General features: G+C 36.2%; 1 protein-coding gene and 1 long non-coding RNA gene across 26 annotated transcripts in view; one reads left to right on the top strand and one right to left on the bottom strand.

Moving 5' to 3' along the window:
• The window catches only part of LOC107649019 (uncharacterized), a 33,698-nt gene extending 19,112 nt beyond the window's left edge, over positions 1 to 14,586 (top strand). Inside the window, exons 2-3 of the long non-coding RNA XR_001622316.2 lie at positions 12,279 to 12,395; positions 14,466 to 14,586. This is a non-coding gene — a long non-coding RNA (uncharacterized LOC107649019). The remainder of the gene's footprint in view (positions 1 to 12,278; positions 12,396 to 14,465) is intronic.
• The window catches only part of PICALM (phosphatidylinositol binding clathrin assembly protein), a 119,969-nt gene extending 99,372 nt beyond the window's left edge, over positions 1 to 20,597 (bottom strand). For all 25 annotated transcript variants that reach the window (XM_007490837.2, XM_007490841.2, XM_007490840.2 and 22 more), the window contains exon 1: positions 20,095 to 20,597. In XM_007490837.2, coding sequence (XP_007490899.1) covers positions 20,095 to 20,224 — 130 coding nt within the window. In that variant the 5' untranslated portion in view covers positions 20,225 to 20,597. The remainder of the gene's footprint in view (positions 1 to 20,094) is intronic.
• Positions 20,598 to 23,638: the final 3,041 nt, after the last annotated feature.

The raw sequence follows: 23,638 nt of genomic DNA, 5'->3' as shown, positions 1-23,638 counted from the left end.
CCATAAGCAGAAGACATGAGTTTTCTAAAGTCTTAAAAGTTTCCATCTTCTGATAGAACGACCTTAACTGGCATTGGCTACTAAGTGACATAAGCAGTTGCATGACATTCTAATTTAGAAATAAAGTAGCAAAACCATAACTAATTTTAAAGCCTGCTTCTATAATCATTATTCATGTCCATGAAGCTACATCTGGTGAAAAGCAAAACGACTGCCTTGAAAATATAGCACAAAGCTACAATGTGCAAGTCAGGAAATAAAGAGCACTATCAAACCAACATCCAAGAATAAAAGAGTTGAGGGAAGCAAAAATCAAACAGAATTTAGCTACACACTAGAACACTAAGCATTTATCAACTAGGTTTACTCTTTAAGTGTCAATTTTTAAAAACAAGACTTCAAAAGAGCTCATTAGATAGCTTTAGCTAACAGGCTCCGATAAAAGCAACAACAAAATAAGTTTTTTTAATTTAAAAATACTGAACAATAAACCCTAGTTTCTCTTTTTTAGCTTCTAGCAGCTGGTTATGATTTTAAAAGGAAGTATACAACTGGGAATAAGAGTCTGGTTATATCTTTCAGTTTTGGAGCCAAAGAACAAGTAATCTCTTAAAGAAACTAAGTTTTCCAATTCCACATCAAAGGTTTAAATGGAGCTGTCATTAAGCTTACTTAATTTCTTGGGAATGAAAAGTTTCTTTTAACACATATTCACTGCAGCAAAGTCTATTTCCATTCTGTATTTATCAACAATTTTTTATATTAGGCAAACTGATACTAAGACCATATTTTCTCCTTGGTTTTGGTGAATTTTGCTATTATATTCCTGGAATAAAGAATTTCTTTGAGGATTTCTTTCTGGAGGTGATCTGTGAAAAATTCTTTCAATTTCATTTTCTTGTTCAAGGATCTCTAGGCAGTTATCTTTGATAATTTCTTGTAATATCATGTCCAAGGTTTTTTTACTGATCATGGCTTTCAGGTAGTTAAATAATTCTCAAATTGTCTAGATATATTTTCTAGTCAGTTATTTTTTTCAGTAAGATATTTTGTGTTTTCCTCTTTTTTCATTCCTCTGATTTTGCTTTATTGTTTCTTGATTCCTCATGAAATCATTAGTTCTAGGTGGTCAAATCTGATTTTTAAGGTCTGATTTTCCTCTCAGTTTTTGGTTCTTTTTCAATTGGCCCATTTCTTCTTGCATCACTTTATTTCTCTTTCCTACTTTTCCTCTGCCTCTCTTAATAGGTTTTTGAAGTCTTTTTTGAGTTTTTCCAGAATCCATATTTTTCTTTTGGACTTTGCATGTGTTTCCAGACGACATTTTCTCTCCAGACCATTCTCTTAAACGTAATAATTCAGCCAGCACAATTATGGAAATTCTTTTCAGATCACTCAATATAACAAACTTGGGTCACCTGCCCATCCTAAGAGGCAAAAACAAAAACCTGGAAACTATTTGAAAACTACTACAAACTTTTCTAATCATCACCATATTTATTTTTCAAACATTTAGCCACTTTCCTTGTTTTAAACTCTATAATAATCTTTAGCTTTAACTTTTTCCAACATATGAACTATTGAGACACACTGGACAAATCAATAAAAAATTTAAATGTTTTGAACAATGAAGTTTTTTAAACATATACCCTATAGTACAGCTTCCATACAAGTAGATCATAAAAATAAACATTTTCCCAATTCATGATGATGACTGCTAACAGCTCATAGCAGTAAACTAAAGATCAACAGCTTTGCCCTACTGTAAAAGCATGTGGAGAAAAACTTAAAGAGTTTTATAATCATCCCTTAAACTGGAAAAAATGCATTTTGTCATAAGTAAGAATCTTTATCACAGCTCCACACCAATTAATGTGGAACCTTACCGAAGTCACTTAAAGAAACTGAGTTGGAGAGATTATGGGTAAAATGAATATTTTTAAATGGATAAATATACCCCATTTCATAGAATTGCTGAGGGCAAAACATTTGGGAAAACTTTCAGGTAACACATTTACATAGTGCCTTAAGGTTTAAAAAAGTGTTTTACAAGTATTAATTTGATCCTCACAACAATCTTGTGGAGTAGCCATTATTATCCCATTTTAAGATGAAGAAACTGAGGCTTTGAAGGTTTAAATGACTTTGTTGGCCACCCAGCTGGTAAGTTTCTGAAAAAGTATTTAAATTCAAATCGTTCTATCTCCACATCCAATACCCTATCCCACTACACAAAATTGTCTTTAAATAGTAGATCTAATCTAGTACTATTAATAATAGCTCTATGACTCTATAAAGTTAAAACAAGGCATTAAATCAAAACTGAATTAATCCAAAGAGCCACAAACTCAAACATTTTGCATAAAAATGTCACTACAGTACTGTTTTTCAAGTAACTGTTATGAGATTTGTTTATTGAGTGCCTAATCTATTCCATTGGTCCACCAATCTATTTCTTTGCCAATACGCCAATACAAGATTGTTTTGATGATTGTTGCTTTATAATACAATTTGAGATCCAGTACAGGTAGGCCACTTTCCTTCATTATTTTTTTCATTAATTCTCTTGATATTCTTGGCCTTTTGTCCTTCCAGATGAATTTAATTATAATTTTTTCAAGCTTTATTAAATAATTTTTGGGTAGTTTGGTTGGTATGACACTGAATAGGTTCATTAACTTTGGTAGAATTCCCATTTTTATTATATTGGCTCAGCCTACACATGAGCAATTAAGTTTTTTCCCCAGTTGTTTAGATGTAACTTCATTTATATGAAGTGTTTTGTACTCAGGGTCATATAGTCCCATAGTTTGTCTTGCCAGGTGAAGTCCCAGATACTTTAAATTGTCTACAAATATTTTAAATGGGATTTCTCTTTCTTGTCCTTGGATTTTATCAGTAGTAGAGAGAAATGATGATGATTCCAGTGGGTTTATTCTATATCTTACAACTTTCCTAAAAATTGTTTTAATTAGGTTTTTTGTTTGATTCTCCAAGTATATTGTTCATATCATCTGTGAAGAGTATTAAGTTTTATTTCCTCACTGCCTATTCCAATTCCTTCAATTTCTTCTCATTGCTATAGTGAGCATTTCTAGTACAATATTGATTTTCACAAAGAGATTAAAGAAAAAGGACCTACTTGTACAAAAATATTTATAGCAGCAGTTTTTGTGGTGTCAAAGAACTATAAACTGAAAGAAGATATCCATCCATTGGGGAACTGTTGAACAACTTGTGGTATGACTTGTAATAGAATACTACTGTACCTTAAGAAATGAAAATAAGATGATCACAAAAAACCTGAAAATGCATATGAAGTGATGCAAAGTAAAGTTAGCAGAACCAGGAGAATGTTGTACATAGTAATAATAGTGGAAGATGATCAAACTGAATGATTTCACTATTATCAACAAGGTAAGGATTCAGGACAACTCTAAGAGACTCACAAGGTAAGGATCCAGAACAACTCTAAGAGACTCACAACAACAGCTATCCACTGTCACAGAAGAAACTCAACAAGAGTCTGAATGCAGATTGAAGCATACCATTCCTCACTTTTTTTTCCTCCATGAATTTTTCTCTAGTGTAAGCAATGTGTCTTTGTTTCACAATATGATGAACATGACAATATGTATTGTATGATACATGCACAACATCATATTACTTCTCTTCCTGAGGAGGGAGGAAGAGAACATGGATGGCAAAATGTCAGAAAAACAATTGCTGAAAATTGTATTGACATATAATCTGGAAAAAAAATTCAATTTTTTCAAAAATGTGAATGTTTCAAAATTACCAAAGAAAAGACCTGGCTCTATTCACCTGCAAAAGTGAGGAGTATTGAACTTTGCACATATTTTCATACTTTTTTCAAAATTGTTACTACTTTTGCTAAATTTTTTCCTCTTCTTTCTTTTTTGTTGTTATATAAAATGGTTCTATGTGAAGAACAAAAGGAAAAGGGAAATGTACACAATGTAAAAACAAAAGATACCAATCAAAATTTATGATGCCACAGATCAAACTGCCTATCTTTTCTGCGTACTGGAAGAGAAGAGAAGGATGGAGATAGTTTGGATCTCATAATTTTGGAAAATGCTGTAAATTGAAAATAATTACTACACATAATTGGGGAAATAAAGTATCTCAATCAAAAAAATTTATGAGGCCAACACAATCATTATTGTATATTCTCCCTCTTCATCATCTGATATGGGGAATGTGTGTTGTTTCATGTTACTTTGTTACAATAGAGTGGTAATTATAGTAGTTGTGAATCATAATAAAAGACAAGACGGGGGCAGCTGGGTAGCTCAGTGGATTGAGAGCTAAGCCTAGAGATGGGAGGTCCTAGGTTCAAATCTGGCCTTAGACACTTCCCAGCTGTGTGACCCTGGGCAAGTCACTTGACCCCCATTTGCCTAGCCCTTGCTACTCTTCTACCTTGGAGCCACTACACAGTATTGATTCCAAGACAGAAGGTAAGGGTTAAGAAAAAAAAAAGGCAAGAAAGGAACATTGCCTTGTTTTTTAAAAACAAAATATAAGAAAAAGGAGGGCATAAAAGGGCAATTTTATCGATACCTTGCTAAAATATTCACTTTTTAAAAACAGAAGTTCATAAATTCATATATAATTTCCTTTTGTTCTCTGAATATTAATTATGTCTGTTAATGAGTAAGTTCAAAATAGAAAATATTTTTTTAAGGTGAGAGAAAGGACAGGAAAAAGGTATTCCAGGCACAAAGGGTCAGCTTTAGCAAAGGGAGGGAGATTAGAGAGGTAATAAAGTTCAAAGAAGAGCAAGTAGGTCAGTTTGGCTAGAATATAAGAGTACATGGAGGAAAGTATATGAAATGTCTAGAAAGTAGACTACCTCCAGGTCTAAATGCCAGCTTAAGAGTCTATTTTATACTAAAAGCAAGAAGACATTGAAATGGCAAATGGCATGAGCAAACCTGTGCTTTAAAAAGATGTTTTTGAAAGCTGTGTGTCAAAGAACATACAATGTGGGAAAATGATGAAACCACTACAAAAAATTAGCAAGTCAGAATGAAGGATGGGCAAAAAAAGAATTTTGTTCAGATCCTAGTTTGAGATGACTGCAAGATTCAGGTGGGCACATGTAACAGAAATTTGGAGATGTCACACTTTTCCCCTTCTTACTGAGTTTTCACTGGTATCTAGACAAAAGCTTATGCATTTAGAATTCTGTCCATGCTTTATGCCTTATAAAGTTAGAGAGGCAGCATGTATAAATAGAAAGCATACCTGATCTAGAATCAGAAGACTTGGATTCAAATCCTAGCTCGTAACACTTAATAGCTAGGTGACTCTGGGTCAGTCCCTAACTCTGAAAATCAGTTTTCTTTCTCTGTAAAATGGTGATGATAATACTCCTACTATCCAAAAGGACTGTTGTGGAGAAAAGCATTTTCTCTTAGAAACCTTTAAGTACAATAAATTATGGACCGGTATTACAAGTAAGCAACACTGGCCATTCACTTTATTACTAGACTAGGCTTTATGAGATTGTAGCATATAGTACTATAAATACAGCAGGAACTTTTAAATATTTATTGTTGTTGGCATCATTCCTAGGCTCTGGATGCTCAGCTGAAATAGAATGTGAATGGAGTTAGTCATCATGATATTTTTACATTTTCCTTTCAAGGTTCAGTGAAGGTGCCATCTTCTATACAAGGCCATTCCCGATTCCCTTAGTTGTTAGCCTTCACTCAATATCCCCATCCAAACCTCAATTATTTACTTTCTATATATTTTCTTTTTCACTAATTTGTGTATGTACATGTAGCCTCCCATCCAACAGAATCTAAGCTTCTTGAGATCAGGAACTATTTCATTTTTATAAATGAGTAAACTAAGAAGTAAAATTGCTTATTAAATTGTACTCATTTAAAATAGTGTTATTTCACATAAACAAATTGGTAGGGAAATTCTCTAGTTCTGATAAAATATAACTTCTCTTTCTGAGCAAGGACTATAACTATTTGATTAAGAAAACTGAAGAAGCTATATTCCTTTCTATAAATAAAGAACCAAGTAATCAAGCATTTGTTAAATGCATACTATGTGCAAGGCATTATATATAGTAAATGCTAGGGACACACAGACAAAAGTAAGTTCCTGCCTTCAAGGATTCTAATGGGGGTAACTATACATATGAATATATACAGAATATATAAAAGATGAATGCCAGGAAGTTTTGGAAAGAAATGCCTTCACAGCTGGGAGAACATAGAAAAGGTTACATTAAGAAAGGCATGTGAGCTGAATCTTGAAATAAGTCAAAAATTCCAAAGGGATGGAGAACAGATGATACAAAAGTGCAGTCAGAAAGCCGACTTTCCATCTACACTAGGGGATAGGCCTATATAATTATAATGCAGAGTATATATACTACAAGTAATAAAGAGTAAGTAAGAATAGATAATTAGAACAAGACAAGGTTGTGAAATACCTTGGGCAGCTATGTGGAGGATGGACTGGACTAAGAAGTTTAAGGAAGGGAGACCAAATGCTAATGAAGTAAAGGCTAATGTAATAATCCAGGCAAGAAGTTTTGGGGGTTTGAACTAGGATGCCAGATGTGCAACTAGATAAGAGAGGGCCTCTGAAAATATATGAAAATAAAAAAGACAAGAACAGGCAAATGAATGAATGTGTAAGGTGACTTCTGATTAATCCTCCTCTGAAACTGCTCTCTACAGTTATCAATTATCTCCTAAACTGCCAAATCTAATGACTTGTGGATCCCTATACTTCTTGATTTTGCTGCAATTGACACTATTGATCCCAATCAATTCCTGATTGCTCTTATTTCTCTTCATACCTGACTATTCTTTAATCTTTACTGATTCATCCTTTGTCATAATCATAAAGATATAATCTAAGGTTCTTGTCCTGTTCCCACTTTTCTTTACATATTTTCCCTATTGTTGACCTCATCAGCTTCCATGGGTTCAATGATCACATCTATGCAAATGAGCTTTATCACTAGTCCTTATCTTTCTCTCTCCTGAGCTCAAAGTATGGCATCACCCACTGCCCATTAGGCATTATAGGCTGGATTTCACATTCATCATTGTCCAAAACAGAATTCATTATCTTTTCCAAGAACATTGGGAATAGCAATGTTTCTAGTCCTGAGCCCTCAACCATCATCCAGATAAGCAACTCTTATGGAGATGCAACCAGGCAACTTCTGCTGGTGGTACAACTATAGCTACTCAAGACTCAGAAAATAAAGTTCTTGTCACCAGTCTTTAGCAATGTCAAATCAGAAAACAGATATGATGGAAATGACATTAAAGAAACATTTCCATCTGTCCCTCTCATCTGACTTGCAGCTGAAACATTCCATACGTGTTATCTCTCCCATTAGAATGTGAGCTCCTCAGAACCAGGAGAACATTGTACACAGAGACTGATACAATGTGGTATAATCGAACGTAATGGACTTCTCCATTAGGGACAATGCAATGTCCCTGAACAATCTGCAGGGATCTAGGAGAAAAACACTATCCACAAGCAGAGGACAAACTGTGGGAGTGGAAACACCGAGGAAAAGCAACTTCTTGACTACAGAGGTTGAGGGGACATGTCTGAGGAGAGACTCTAAACGAACACTCTGATGCAAATACCAACAATATGGCAATGGGTTAGAATCAAGAAAACATGTGATACTCAGTGGAATCACACGTCGGCTATGGGGGAAGGGGTAGGAAAAGAAAATGATCTTTGTCTCTAATGAATAATGCTTGGAAATGATCAAATAAAAATTTATTTAAAAAAAAAAGAATGTGAGCTCCTTAAAAGCGCAAACTCTCTTTTCTATTTGTATACCCAGCAATTAGCACAATGTTTTTGCATACAGTAAACACTTAATGAATGCTTCCTTCTTTCATTCTGAACTTCCTTACAGTTGTTGAGGAGTCCACCTTCTTTATTAATAAAAAATATATGCCAAGACATGCCTTGATAACATTACAATCCCTATAATAAATCCTTCCTAATGCCTTTCTGGCCTCATCTGACTTTTTCCCTACCACATGCCAAACAGAGCTCCTCACCATCCCACAATAATATCCTGTTTTTCTTCTTTGATGCTCATATTGTTTCCTATATCTGGGATGTTTCGTTCATGCTACATTCTGCCCTGCATATTGATCCACATCTAATAGTACTTCTTCCAAGATCTACCCTTAAGGTATGATTTCTCCCCTATCTGTCACTTTACACTTATGTGTATATATACTCTTTTCTTCTCTCTCCCTAATTGCCTAATTGCCTAGCTTCTAGAGCAATGATGGCGAACCTATGACATACAGTATTCTCTGTGGGCACACATGCCACCCTCTCCCTCCTCCCCAATAGTTCATTACTATTCCTCACTTCAACCATCCCTCCACCCAGCAACCCAATGGGAGCGCTCTCTCTCTCTCTCTCTCTCTCTCTCTCTCTCTCTCTCTCTCTCGTGGGGTAAGGGGGGGAGGGAGAGCACACCCCCCACACTTACTGGAGGGGCAGGGCAAGGCAAGTCATCTCTAAAAGGTTCACCTTCACTGTTCTAGAAGACAGGGCCTATGTTTTATCTTCCCAATCGGTTAAAACACATTAAATATATGTTGTTTTAAAAGCAGAGCCAAGTGCTAGGAATCATCAGATGGTCTCTTTCATAGAATTTTTTTTTTAATTGGGGAAGAGGGAAGGTGAAAGAAGGGGATGAAAATAGAAGATATGCACACAGATATTACAAGAGAGAATGAGATAAGCGCAAGGGATTGAGAAGTCTAGGCATGTGTTGAGAAATACTTAAGGGAGGTAACACTTTTTTTTAAAGGTTGGTCAGGCTTTCAATATCTCTTCAAATGCCAGTCTATTGCACATCACTACAGAATGGAACTGGTCATAGAATCAAGAAGATTTTGGTTCAAATCTGGCCTAAACCACTTTCTAACTGTATGACCCCAGGCAAATCACTTAACCTTGCCAGGCCTTAGTTCTTCATCCATAATGACAGTGGAATGGATGCCCTCTAAGACCCTACCCCTTCCAACTCTAAATCAACTATCTTATTATCTTCTGTAGAAAAAGGAAATCTGTATACTGAAACTCACTCTATACAATTAAAATACTCTATTAAAAACAAGAAACTACTCTTCAAACCTGTACTATTTTAGCTATCTTCCATCTTCCAGTTTTCCTTCTCCAATCTATTCTTCACCTGGCTGCCAGTATAATAATCTAAGAAACAAGTCTGATCACATCACTCCCCTAACTCTAAAATCCTAGTACTTAAGGAATGCCAAAATTTAGAGCCAACCTAAATTTCCTGTCATTTCACTTCATTCCCCTTCATAAACTCTACTTCCTAGACAAAATGGACTACTAGTCATTCCCTCAATTCAACATTCATCTGCAGTCTATTATATTTATTTGTACAAACTTGGCAAGCACTCCCTCCTCATCTCTGCCTCTGAGAATCTCTGTCCTCTTCTAAGGCATGACTCAATATTTCCATGAAGTCTGTCTTCCCTTATGTTTGTTAGTATTCTTCCTTTTCAAATGATCTTCAATTTATCTGTGTATGTTGATGTCTTTCAAGCAAGGGCTTTCTTTAGTTGACCTTTACATCTCCAGATCCTCTCTACAGGTCCTTTTATACAATAAGCACTTAGTAAATGTGTTGAATGGAACTGAAAGGAACCAGGAGAGCCAGTTAGAAAAGATTTAATAAAAGGTTAGTTTTAAAAATACACTGTTTTGGAAAAGGCATTCTGGGTCCAACCAGAACCAAATGATAAGAGCTGGAGTGAAAGAAACTATATTAACAGGGAGCACAAGAAGGTTTGCCTGACTGGATTAAGAACCCTGTGGCTGGGGAACAACAGTTGGAAGGAGAGTACCACCTGATATAGTCAAGGAAACCCACATATAATACAGCTTTTCTGCTTCTTGTTTCTGTTCTTTCCAAGTTAGACAGCATACATTCCTGTTCACGCTAATCAAGTATACCATACTGATCATGTCATTCTCCAGTCCCTTAATAGCTCTCATTTTACCACCAGGTCAAGTCTTGAAAACTACTTTCCAAGGTCTTCAAGGAGCCTCCCAACTTATTTCTCAATGAAATCTTACTCTGCCTTCTAGTGAGAAAACTAGATCCTCCTCTCCAAACAAAACTCCTTTCTTGCTTCTACACTTAGATGATTCTTTCAAACTAAAAATTAAGCCCAGAACCAACTATCTTCTTCGAGTTATCTGGAACAAGAATAATCCAAAAATGACCAATACACAACAAAATCAGTATATAAAAGAGAAAAAAGCCTTCTTGAACAAATCTACCCAACACTTCTAAATGTAGGGCTAGGATCTACTCTAGACCTAAACTGAACTAGCCTCTAAAGAACAAAGCTAGGTGCTTGCATTCTAATTTTATACAACCACCATCCTTGCTGTCCTACATACAAAGTTTAATATTATCTCAGAAAATTAGTTTGTCTTTTGGCTACAGAGGTACAGAGATTTAAAAAGGAAAAAAAGGTAGACAAGCTAACCTTCTGAACTGTGGATAACACTTCTTACAGTCAGAGACTGACAAGATTCTCAGTTATAAAATAGAACAAAGACATTATTACTAAGAAGACTCAGGGTACCATTTCTGTTTCTTTGGCTCTAAATTTAAAATGTCTTAAGTTTTTAATTAATAAATTTTCAACTGCTCCAATTAGGGAATTTTAAAGTATAACCAAATATGGGTATATAACTTGGTCATAAAGGATATATTATATCAATGAATTAAAGAAGCATGGAATATTTTACCTGTCAGATTATGAATAAGAGAATATAACCAAATAAGACATAGAAAGTACTATAGGCCATAAAAAAGATTATTTTGATGATCTCAAATTAAAAAGGGTTTATACAAACAAAATCAATGGAGCCGAGATTAAAAGGAAAACGGGAAGGTGGGATACAAATTTCTCTAATAAAGGCCTCATTTCTCAGAAACATAGGGAGGAAGTGAATCAAATTTAAGAATACAAGTTATTTCCTAATTAATGAATAGACAAAGAATATGAACAGGCAAAACTAGACAAATGCAAAAATGCTCTAAATCACCATCAATTTAGGGAAATGCAAAAATAAAACTCTGAAGTACCACCTCACACCTACCAAATTGGCTAATGTAACAGAAAAGGAAAATGGCAAATGTTGGAAAATAGGGACACTAAGTCACTCGAAGTTATGAACTGATCCAACAATTCTGGATGGCAATTTTGAACTATGCCTGAAGGGCTATAAAATTATGTATATTCTTGACCCAGCAATACCACTAGTTGGTCTGTAAACCAAAGATATCAAAGGAAAAAGACCTATATGTATAAAAATATTTATAGTAGTTCTTTTTAGTAGTGGCAAAAAATTAGAAACTATAGGGATAGCCATCATTTGGGGAATGACTGAACAAGTTGTACTGAATGATTGTGATAGAAGACCATTGTGCTATAAGAAATGACAAGCAAGATGCTTTGAGAAAAATCTGAAAAGACTTACATGAACTGATGTAAACAAATAAGCAGAACCAGGAGAACACTGAACACAATAACAGCAATATTCTATAATAATCAGTTGTAAATGATGTTATTCTCAGCAATACAATGATGCAAAATAACTTTGAAGGACTTATGATGAAAAATGTTACCATCTCCAGAGAAAGAACTGACAGCATCTGAATGCACTCCAAAACATAATTTTTAAATATTCTCTTTACTATATTGTTTTTTGGATCTGCATTTCCTTTTGCAACATGACTAATATAGAAACCTTTTGCTGACTGAATACATATACTGTATATCAAATTGTTTGTCTTTCCCAAGGAGAGGGAGAAGAGGGAGTGAATTTGGTACTAAAAATTTTTATTTAAAAAACCATTTAAAACTTTTTGTTTCCATGCAATTGAGAAAAAAATAAAAAATTTAAACAAAACTAGGTGACTCAGCTGGTTGACAGCAGGCTTAGGGATAGGAGGTCCTGGTTTGAAATTTATCTTGGGAAGACTACATGACCCTAGATAAGTCACTTAACCCTCATTTCCTTATTTTTACTCTTCTGACTTAGAAACAAATGCACAGTATTGATTCTAAGACAAAAGGTAGGGGAGAGGGAGTGAGAGAAAGAGGGAGGGAGGGAGGGAGGGAGGAAGGGAGGGAAGGAGAGAGAGAAGGGGAAGGAATGAGAATGCTCTGCAGTTCTGTAATAGGGAGCAAAATGAAAGTAATATACTTCTGGTCAAGTGAAGGAATATCTAGACAAAGCTTAGCCATCTGCTGGAACCTATGCTTCACATCAAGAATTCTTAACCAGAGGTATGTGGACTTATTTTTTTAAATGTTTTTTTAACTGTGCTTCAATATAAATGGGTTTCCTTTTTAGGCATGCATATTTTATTTTGCACATTTATAAATATTAGTATGAAAAGAATTCCACAGGCTGTACCAAATGGCAAAAGGGTCTGCAACAAAAAATAGATCAAGAACCCTTGCTGTATATATCATAAACTTAAAATATTAAGCACAACTGGTCCAATCTAAATGCATACTGATTTAATATTATATACTCCTTTAAATTGTCCCAAGCCTAGTTCTCCCCTATCCTAAAACTCACTTTGTACTACTGGTATATCTGCTATTCTACTCAAATAGCTAATCCTTACTCTAAATAAAGTAGTTCCACAAATATCTTCAATATTCTTCTTTAGAGCAAGCTATTCCATTTAGCCCAAAGTCTTTTTTTTTTTGGGGGGGGGGGGGGTTGTATGGCGATCAAAGGTCTGCAAACCTATAAAAAATTGTATGTGATTAGCATTTTAAAACCTGAAACTAATTCCCAAATTTTGGCAAATTAAGGCAAATCATTAAGCTGCTTACTTTAATGTATGCTGAGATACATCAAGAAAAGGAAGTAGAATTTCAGTCACTAAAAGGTCAAAAGTGGAATCAGAGGTGAGACCTCTTTATTTTTCAAATCCCACTAATTGTCAAGTTTTGACCTCTATTTCTTATTTGTGATTAAAAGAGTAAATTCAAAAAACTACCAATTTGAAAATGATTAAATACTTCCTATGAGTTAAGATTTTATTCAATATGAAATATAAAAATAAACTTTTAAGTCAACTAGCAAATTAATTTTACCAATCATTTATTTAAAAACCAATTTTTTGTCCTCAATTCCATGCAACCTTTGGGGTCTACTAACCTGCATAGCACTATCACTGTGTAACTTACTATCACTAGGTATACATATCATCAGGTATACTAGAGTAAGGTTTATAGCAACTAATAACTAAAAATGAATGTCACTATATAATTAAACTCATGAAACCTCTACAGAGAATTTCTCATGTGGCATACTACAGAAAAATAAACTTAAGACACCCTTGATTTCTTAATTGTCCTTTCTTATGGATCTTTCTCAGAGTCATGTTTTTATATAACTAAAGAAAATGCTAACTTTCAGTTATTGGCTAAGGACAATAAAGATGTATTTTTACGATCCATGTTCAGAGACCTTTCCTGAAACATATTAAGAGAAAGCAGAGTAGCACTTATATACCTACACACACACACACACACACACACACACACACACACACACACACACACCTTTAAGGATTACAAAGCATTTTACAAATGATCTCACTTTACCCTTACAACTGGCAAGTATCATCATCATCATCATCATCATCATCATCATCATCATCATCATCATCATCATCATCATCATCATCATCATCATCTACATTTTATGGATCAGGAAACTAAGGAAGACAAAGGTTAAGTCACTAAGGGGTGGATACATTTGAACTTAGGTCTTCCTATCTCCTGGGAGACAGGTGACTGATAACTTAACCCCAAGGTTAAAAAAATCAATCTAAACCAATGTGTGACATGAGCATTTTGCAGTTGAAATTGGGAGCAGTGAAGAGGGAGATGGGGTAAAACTTGGTCTCAGTAAATAATCATTTTTCTCCTCATACCCCTACTTCTTCAAACTAAAATGGCTTTGTCTTGGATCTGTTATTTTACTGGTGTGTGTAGTCCCTCCAGCAACATAGATTACAATCCCTTCAACTACTTAATAGATGGTTACCACAGCCAAAAATAAGCCACCACTTGGTGACCAAGCTTCTGGTAATAAGCTTCTCTGAACTTAGCTAGGCTCAGATGATAACTTACCAGAAAGGGTGTTACCAGCATAGATATGAAGTCTTGTCAACCTAATAGTCAGACCCTGAAGAATAAGAATAAATCCCCTCCCCTGATCTTGCAGGAGTTAAGAGTAAGAGAGTGGGAGGTATTATGTTGTAAATATTATTGGACTCAGTGGATATGATTGGTTTTGCTGAAAACTGCCTTTTTACTTTTTTTTGTTACAAGGGAATATTCAGAACTGATGATAATCTAAAAATAAAAGGTAATGTTTTTAAAAATAGACACATGGACCCTTAAGAAATCAGCATCAACTCCATACTACAATAAAGGCTGAGTTAAGACTTTATTGAAAGGTAAGCAGTGTTTCCAAAAACTTTCCAACTAGTAGTTACTAATACATCTATAAAGGCAAACATAGGATAGAAAATGCTTTTCTGAAAACTAAATCTATTATACAACTTATTGAGATAACAAATTATTAGCATACAAGTATAAATCCACAAAAATCTCAAAATACATTTAAATATGCATCTGTTTAAGTAGAAAAAAATTAACATAAAAACCAAGACTTCATTTTGACAAGTTTTTCATCCTATTTAGAAACATATAACTAAACATATCAAAGTCCAGTTGCTTCCAGGAGCTGATTCTATCCTTTAATCTCTCTTCAATCAGTTCCTCCTTTTCACTCTCACTGCAACCCCACTAGCTCAAAGCTCTATCACCTCTCACCTGTTACTACACTAACAAGACTACTAATAGTCTTCCAGACTACACAACAGCCTGGGCAAGGTTCCTAATGCACTCAATCTGTGCTCAATTACCATTACTGTGGAGATTCAAAAGATCATAGTATTTAGAGCAGGAAGGAACCTCTAGGAATTATCTGGCCCAGCCCTCTCATTTTACCTAGGACAAACTAAAGTCAAGTTAAAGGACTTAGCCAAAGTCATCAAACAAGACTTTTGTCCCTGACTCAAAAGTTAGTATTTTTCTTCGATGCCAGAAAGATCAAGTCATTCCTTTACTAAAAACCTTTATTTCAAGTATACAACTTATCCTCTATAAAAACTCTAAGAACAGTAATTGCTTCTTTCACCTCTGCATTCTCAATGCTTTACACAGAGTAAGCATTTAATAAGTCTTTGCTGAATTAAATCATAACATTTATTATTCAGATACTTTCTGACCTAACTTTTAAAGTAAAGGACTTGCCAAAAAGTAAGTCATTACAATTTTAAAAAGCTATGAAGCACATCACATCCTGGAACATACTGGAAGATGATTAAATTGGCTCATGAACCAAAATGGCCAGAATGCCCTCTCCTGAAGCACATAGGAAGGGATTCCAATTCCTATCAATAGGATTTCCAAAAGCAGAAAGGCATTTTACAGAAAAGAGCCTCTAGCAAATGCTTCCAATCCTAGTGACACAATACAATGTTACATGTATATTTGAATAAGTTAGATATAACATTGAGAAATATGCTATAATAAATTAAACTAAAATGCTGTATCTATGGTTAGTCCTTCTAGAAAATAACTGTCTGTGATCTTATTAGTAAATAAGGCTGACCACTATTCATCCCTATGATTCTTTTTTCTTTTATTTCTATATTACAAATATCTACAGATTACCCAAATTCCAAGAGAGATCTCTTGAACATAGTAAAACTATGTAAAATGTAAACTATGTAAAAAAAAAACTAAGTAAATCAAGTAAAACTAATAATACAGCAACCATAACTAAAAGTGAATGCAGCCTTCCACATCTGTAGCAATCCCTTTATTTTTTAATTGATTTTTAATGAACAGAAATCTCATTTTCTCTTCCTAACAGGTAAACTATAGAAAGTCCTAGTTGAGTAGTCCTGTCTTTTACAAGCAAAGTATGTCTTTAAAGTCTTCTGAAACAAGTAACTTCTTGGCACTGATTTTGCTTTTTATCACATGTGTGCTTTGGGAATGAGTTGATTTATGAAATATGTGCTTAAAATCACATTTCTGCTATAGTTATCTTTATCATTAATTCTCAAAAAATTCCTAACAGATTTTTTAAATGACGATTTGTTAATATGTCTATACATTTCCTGGCACTCTGATTCAAATTAAACTCCTTTGGTCCTGTGCCCAGTAATGTTGTATTTACCAGGGTCATGCATATAATATTTTATGATAGATTTTAAAACATCTAACAAAACAATGACATTCAAAATAAGGAATCCTTAAAGTACTTAGAGAAAAAGAAATGCAAACAAAGGCCATTAATAAAATGGTACATTCTTAAACTTTAACAGCATTGGGTGTATCAACATAATGTCTTAAAGGACAAAAAATTATAGAAAGTTCAAATAGAATGCAAGTAGAATAAAGCAAAATATGTGGATGTAGCAACACATCTAATACTACTGGTATGGAAGTACCAAAACTAAGAGGAAAGACTTGTGGTCACAGCTAACAAACTAAAAAAGAATAGAAATAATGCTAGGTGGCTTAATAGATGAAGAGCCTGATCTGGAGCCCAAAGGTCCTAAAGACCTCAAGACACTTTCTAGCTGTGTGACCTGGACAAGTCTCTTGAATTTCTCTGCCCAGATCTTAGCACTCTTCTGCCTTGGAAATGATACTTAGTATTGTTTCTAAATCATAAAGTGAGGGCTCTAAAAAAAGAAAAGGATAGGAAGAATAGAACAATTGGCAAATTTACAAGTGAAATGTCTATACTTCTATTAAATCTAATTATCTTGGGTAAGAAAATTTTACTTCAATTATCACCATGAGTAGTAGCCTTTAGTTAAACTGAATTGTGTTTAAATGTCAGAAGTTCCAAAATTTTTTCAATTTAATATTGGGTTGACAAACAGCTCAGCACTCTGATCATATACTAACATACCTGTAAGCAAAGACAAGTTCTTAAGGTAGTAAATGATTAGTATTAATTATATGAACTAACCCCTAATTTTATAATTCATCAATATTCCCTACACTATATTCTCAGACAGAAACAAAAGACTGAGATTGCTCTCACATTTAAAGATACACGGAAATAATAGGAATAATAACTGTATTCCTAACAAATTCTTAATAATTATTACAAAGCATTCCAAGTTAACTTCTGTAAGAAATCTACAAATACCTCAGTTCTCACTACATTCTTAAAAAATACACATCTCTAATTTAGAACTAAAAGTTTGACAATTTAAAAAGATAAGCTCTGTGAGAGGACTGGTTGTGACTTTTTTCTGGTTCAGGGAGGTTCTCATTGACTCAGTGCAAAACAGTCAAACAACTGAATCAGAACTGCTCTGAATAAAAAAATGTAAAGTTAAAAAACTGGCAAATATATGCTACTTTAAAAAGTTGAAATGCAATTAGTGAGACGAACATTTTAGACAAGAGAAAAAGCCATCACTACATTAAAAATCAAATTGATGAAAATTAATAAATGCAACTAAATTGAGTACTTTAGCTAAACTGGAAATAAAAGGAAATTAAGAAACTTTAAGTCATTCCAAAAGTCCATACTCTTCAAAAAAAAGAAGTAAAATTGCTATATGTGAACAACTGAAAGAGTGTTTTCTAAAAACACACACACACACAAATGTCAGTTAGTATCTGCAGTAGTTGCTATTACACAAGAAAAAGGCTTCATAAAATTACAAAAAGATTTGCAAGCATCACTCTAATAACAAATTCCTGATTATAGATCAATAAATGTAAAAACAGCTTCAATATCAACTCTTTTAAAAGATTTTTTAAGCTTATCTAGTCCTACTAAAATATTACATATCTATTACATAATGGGCTTAATGAGAATTGGTAAGAATATTTCCAATTAATTACAAATTACCCATTCCTCACCAAAATCTGCCATAACCAAATATTTAAAATAGATAAGTATTAGGGGTAAATCCTAATAGAGATCAACTTTGTATCTTCCAAATTAACAGGACAGATGAATAATTCAAGAATTCAGACGATCTTGTAATTAATTTTCCCCCAGAGATCTGCCTGCATAATTATGCTTAGACAAATATTAAAATGAATTTCTTTCCATCAACATACATCTGCTGTTGAATAGCACATGAAAGGCACCACTATTATAACAACAAATATAATGGTTGACTGAACAAATTTAGGATTAAAATTTTTCTAAAATTTGTGACATAAGTTTGACTCTTCTAACACTGCTCTTGTAGCCCCTTTAAGTAACTTGCAGAAATTCTCATTCAAAAACAAAAAGATCACATCTTAAAAGGTTTTGGCCAAAGTAAAAAACGGAAACAGCAGTTTGACATTTAATTCCTTAGACTTTCTCTAAACATGCTCCACTCTTGCTTCTTATCAATAAGCAAAGGAAGTTTTAAATCTAATGAGGATACCTAAAACAGTACACAAACCTTGTGTTAAAAGAAAAAATAGTGTCTAGTCTATTTGACCTAGGTAAAAAAAAAAAAGGAACCTCTTATACATTTCTCTATTTCATCCTAATGGAAAGCTTCCAGTCAAAGGTCTCTTGAAGAAGCCACTGAGCTTTATATCTTACAGGGATAGAAAGAACTATATTCCTGGTTTCCTTATCTGGAAAATAGGAAAAGGAGCCTTTTTGGAGCCTTTTTACAAAGTCAAGAAAAATAGTGCTATAAAGACAAGTAACTAGTAGTTCATCCAAATATAGTTTCCTTATAACTCAATACAATCTGAAATTAAGCAAAATAATTGTAATTCAAGAATTACAGACTATAAATTACGTCAAACACAAAGATTCTAAGATGCTTGACACCAAAAGCTGCAAGTTAAAATATATTTACCAACTCTGAATTCAATTATTTTCACACAAATTCCCTACTAAATTCAAAATGCCAGTTAAAATTACCAGCAATCCAGCAGTGTCATTGAACCCATTTTACTAGAAGTCTGGACAAGCCTGATATTAAATTCTTCCCAGCAAACATATGGAATAAATTCTGCCACAGGCAACTGAAAACCTTGATTTTTCTATAAGAATGACACAACCATCATCATCATCAACACCACCTCCTCCTTAAAACCCAATCCTGCTTCCCTTACTTTCACTCCCCTAGACAAAGAAGATAATCTGTAATAAAGTCGGGTATGACAGAGAAGATAAAAGATAATAGGACAGAAAAAAAGACTGGAGTTTTTGAGGTTGGCGGAATAGAAAGACTGAAAATATAACACTGAAAGGAAGGAGCTGACAAGAGAAAGGATAGGATATATATTTAGGTTAGAAGGAGTTTTAAGTTCACTTCTTACTTTGGGGGTAGGATAAGGGTGCAAAGGAGCTGTGGCTCCCCAAATCTTGGTATGTATGACAAAATTAAGCAAGCTAACGGGGAGGGGGAAAAGGGGATACAAAAACAAAAGGATGATTAGATGTGAAAGGCCAAAAGAGAGCTAGAAGAGGGGGAAAGGATTTGGTAAGTAGTAAGGTAATAGGGCGGGGTAGGGTGGGAGGACAGAAGGCAGCAGCAGATAGAGAAGGGAAGAGGGACTGAACTGGAAGGGAGATAGGGGGAGACTGGTGGACTACTTGTGCAAGAAGGGGGTCTGTGGCATACGGGAGGGGGGTTGGTGGCAGGGAGCCAACTGGGGAGGGAGGGTCTCTAGAGGCACAAGGGTAAGGGAAGAGTGACTTGTCAAAGGCTGGTGTTAAGGTCCCGGGAAAGGAAAAGCCCAGTTAGGCAGGTGCGCTGGAGGGGGCCAAAGGGAGGTGAGAGGTGGCCCAGGACCGGGCCAGACCGGCTGCAGGGGAGGCGAGCAGACAGGCAGAGGAAGGTGGCGGGGGTCGGGGAGGGGAGTCTGAGGGGAGTCCACACTCTGCTTCACTCACAGTCCAGGTGCTTCTTCTTGGGCCCCATGATTTCGTGGGTCGTGGCCTTGCATACTGTCTTGGAGACGGCGGAGCCGGTGACACTATGCTGGGCGGCGGTGATCCGGTCCGTCAGACTCTGCCCCGACATCTCGGCGGCGTTACCTCCTCCGCCGCCCCTCCCGCTCCGCAGCCGGCGGGGACTGGGACCCCCAAGCGCCGGGGGACCCCCCCCCACCACCGCCGCCGCCGCCGCCGCACCCCCGGCCTGCCTGCCCACCCTCCACGGGCTCCCTCCCCGCCTCCCGGCCTGGGGCGGGGCTCAGGGCCCAGCGCGGCCACCGCGAGCCCCAAGCGAACGGATCGCTGTCACCCGCGGGATCGGACACGGCCCGGGGCACTCCTCTGCCCCCGTCTCAGCTCAGCCCACCCCTTCTCTGGTCAGCTGGAGCCGGGCAGGGAGAGAGGGACAGGCAGCTGCAGGAAAATGGCGGCGCCAGGCTCCTCCTCGGAGCTTTCCGGGCTGCCCCCGGATCACGTGACTCCGGCACCGCCCCTCCCCCTCCTCCTCCTCCTCCTCCTCCTGGTCAACCCCACCTCCCCCTTTCCTTCTCTTTCCCTTCCCTTTCCTCTCTCTCGACTCCCCTCCCTGGAGCCGCCGGAGAACAGCGGGGCGGGGACCACGCCGGATTACGTGACGGAACCCGCCCCGCGGGCTCAACAGGAGGCGGGGAGCGGGGGGAGTGCTCGGCTTCTCTGAGCGGCTGCGTCACGTGACGCTCCCTGACAACAGGTCGCCTGAGGCTGGGCCTGTGATGATTACAGTGGACTGGGAAGGCGGAGGTGGGGGAGGGGAGAAAAGAGGGGAGTGGAGGTGGTGCGCGAGCTAGGCCTAGTCTAGGGTCGCGCGCGCTTACTCTCTCCTTCCCTCCCGCGCTTTCCCATTCTTCTTTAGGGAAGTCAGGGAAATGGGCAATGAGCTGCCGGTGCGGCTGCCGCCGCCATCACCACCCCTCCTTCCTTTCAACACGAGAGGTTGTTTGGGAGAACATATTAAGGCGCCCCTAAGTCTTCATAACAGAAACATCCCTTAAGCAGAGCCCTATTCCATAAAAGAGAGGTTCCTATACCTATGGCAAACTAGTCTGTCACAAGTCCATACACCCTGCTGCCAAAAGTGGATGTCTCCTGAACCACCCCCATCTTAGCCCAGAAGGATTATTTATTTTTCTTTTAATTGTTTTAAAATTTCACCTTTTATTCACCACCACCACCCCTTTTGAAGCCTGCCTAAATTTAGACACCAAAAAGAGTCTCTCCCTAGGGTGTCCCATAAGACAGGAAACACATAGCTTTGTAGGAATTTAGAAAAGGAAGTGGTGGAATGATGTCAGCAGTGATTAGTTTGACCCTACAAGGATGACTGGTGATTAGAGCTGACCAAAGAAGGAATCAAGTAGGAGGAGGTAGGACCAACCATTGTCACTGGTTTTCTATTCCTTGGGGAAGGGGGGTGTGGGGTGTGAGGAATATAAATTTTTTATATTTGTACAGTTCCTGACACATAGTAATCATTTAATAAATGCCTGTGTACTGACAGCACTTTGTTGTAGGAAAGACTCCTAAATGGAAAGAACCTTTAAAATTCTTGAGCTCTTTTCTTGGGATCCCCAAGATTTTTATGGGATACTAGGCTCTAGCCATTCTTTTATTGTTTTTATTTACATTATTTATCAAAGCAAAGAAATAAGACACAAAACATTTCACCCATAAACCTGGGACTCCCACAGATACAACATTAGTAGGAAGAATGGTTATGTGCTTATGTGGTAGAGAAATTCACAGGTTGGGAATGTATGGAACTAAGACAACTCTTACTTCTTCACCATGGTTTTGGTAGGGCTTGAGTTTAACTAAAAAAAATCTACAAATTTTGAGTAGTCAATGAATGTAAATCTTTCCATATTCAAATTAGAAAAAGTCTACATTCCAAATCTGATGCCCAGAAAACTTCAGAATACCATGTTTTAGTCTGATGACACTCAATAAATACAAAACTGACAGATGTCAATATACTGGAAACTTAATATATCATATTGGAAACTTTGCAGAATTCTCCTTATCCTGTCCCAACTTTTTTCTAGTTTTCTTTTTTTAGTTGCATGCCCTTTTTTTAAAAAAACAAAGATTATTTAACCTCTTCCCAATCTATTAAGAATTTACTTGTTTGAGCCAGTGGATAAAATCTTCATGGAAGTAATATAAAATTATATTCCCCAAAATACAAGAAAGACTTTAGCCTGTTGTCTCTGATTCATAGATTACCAGAGTGATGGCTTATTTAACTTAATAGGATGTTAGCTCCTTGAGGGCAAAAACTGTTTCTTTTTTGTCTTTGTAACCATGGGCATATAGTAGCTATTTAATAAATGTCTCCTAAAGTGAAATTAAATATACCAAACTGTGACTTGTCCCTGGAATCAACTGGCAAAAGGAATGGTGTTCTTCAGGGGCAACTCTATCAAGTTCCTCATTATCATTTCTCCTCTTCTTGCAGGTTTCAAATTTGCTACCCTGTTCCATCTGTGGGTTACATTGGACACATTTCAAATCAGCCTAAGCCTTTTATGGGGAAACACCCTAGCTAAGGTCAAACAGGAGGAACCATATTTTAGTTCTGCCAAATACATGATGTTTAATGCATAAGGCGAATGTCTAAGTTGTCCTTTAGCACAGAAACTTTTATGTATTGGTGTTACTGACCTATTCTGGGTGAGCTCTGTGGTTCAATATTCCCATTTGAAAAAATGGAAACAATGTAATAATTGAGATATATACATATATAATTTAAGTTTACAAAGCACTTATTGAACATTAACTCATTTGATCCTGACAATAGCACTGTCTCTTAAAAGATAACTCTTAAATTATAAATGGAAGTATCCATTTTTACAAATAAAGACATATGATTTAGAAAGTTTATGACTTACCCATGATCATACAACTAGGAAGCATCCAAGTCCAAGTCTCCCTTGACTTAGAGTTAAGTACTTTTTATGCTACACCAAGGATCTGTCTACTTCTTTTATGATGTTACCATTGCTATGAAGAATATCATTCATAAAATGAAAAAAGTTTAGAATTAGAACAAACCAGAGGGATATTTTAGTTCAACTCCCTCATTTTATAGATTAGAAGATAGAAACACAGAAAGAGGGACTTGTTCATGGTTATATGGTAAAAGTCATATCCAGGATATGGTTTACTCAGGCATTTAAGAAAAGGAAAAGAAAAATGAAATGGATGATCTTGTGAAGTAGGGTCTTACTGTGCAGATTTTGTAGATGGCAAAACTGAGCCTGGCCAAATCACTTAACCTCTCGAGGTTTCTGAGAAAATGAAGACCTGCATTGGCAGACTCATTGAGAGAATCTTGCTCTGATGAAATCGCCAGTCTCATAAAATAACAAATATTAAACTGGAAGTCAAACCTAGACATTCTGACTCTAAAATCTCTGTTCTTTCCATTATACCATGTTAGTATTTGTATGCTATATTCTTGGTG

The sequence above is a fragment of the Monodelphis domestica genome, chromosome 4 (assembly GCF_027887165.1).
Source record: "Monodelphis domestica isolate mMonDom1 chromosome 4, mMonDom1.pri, whole genome shotgun sequence".
Taxonomy (NCBI): Eukaryota; Metazoa; Chordata; class Mammalia; order Didelphimorphia; family Didelphidae; genus Monodelphis; species Monodelphis domestica.
The sequence above is the reverse complement of the archived record's forward strand: the minus strand, read 5'-3'. Positions and strand labels throughout refer to the sequence as shown.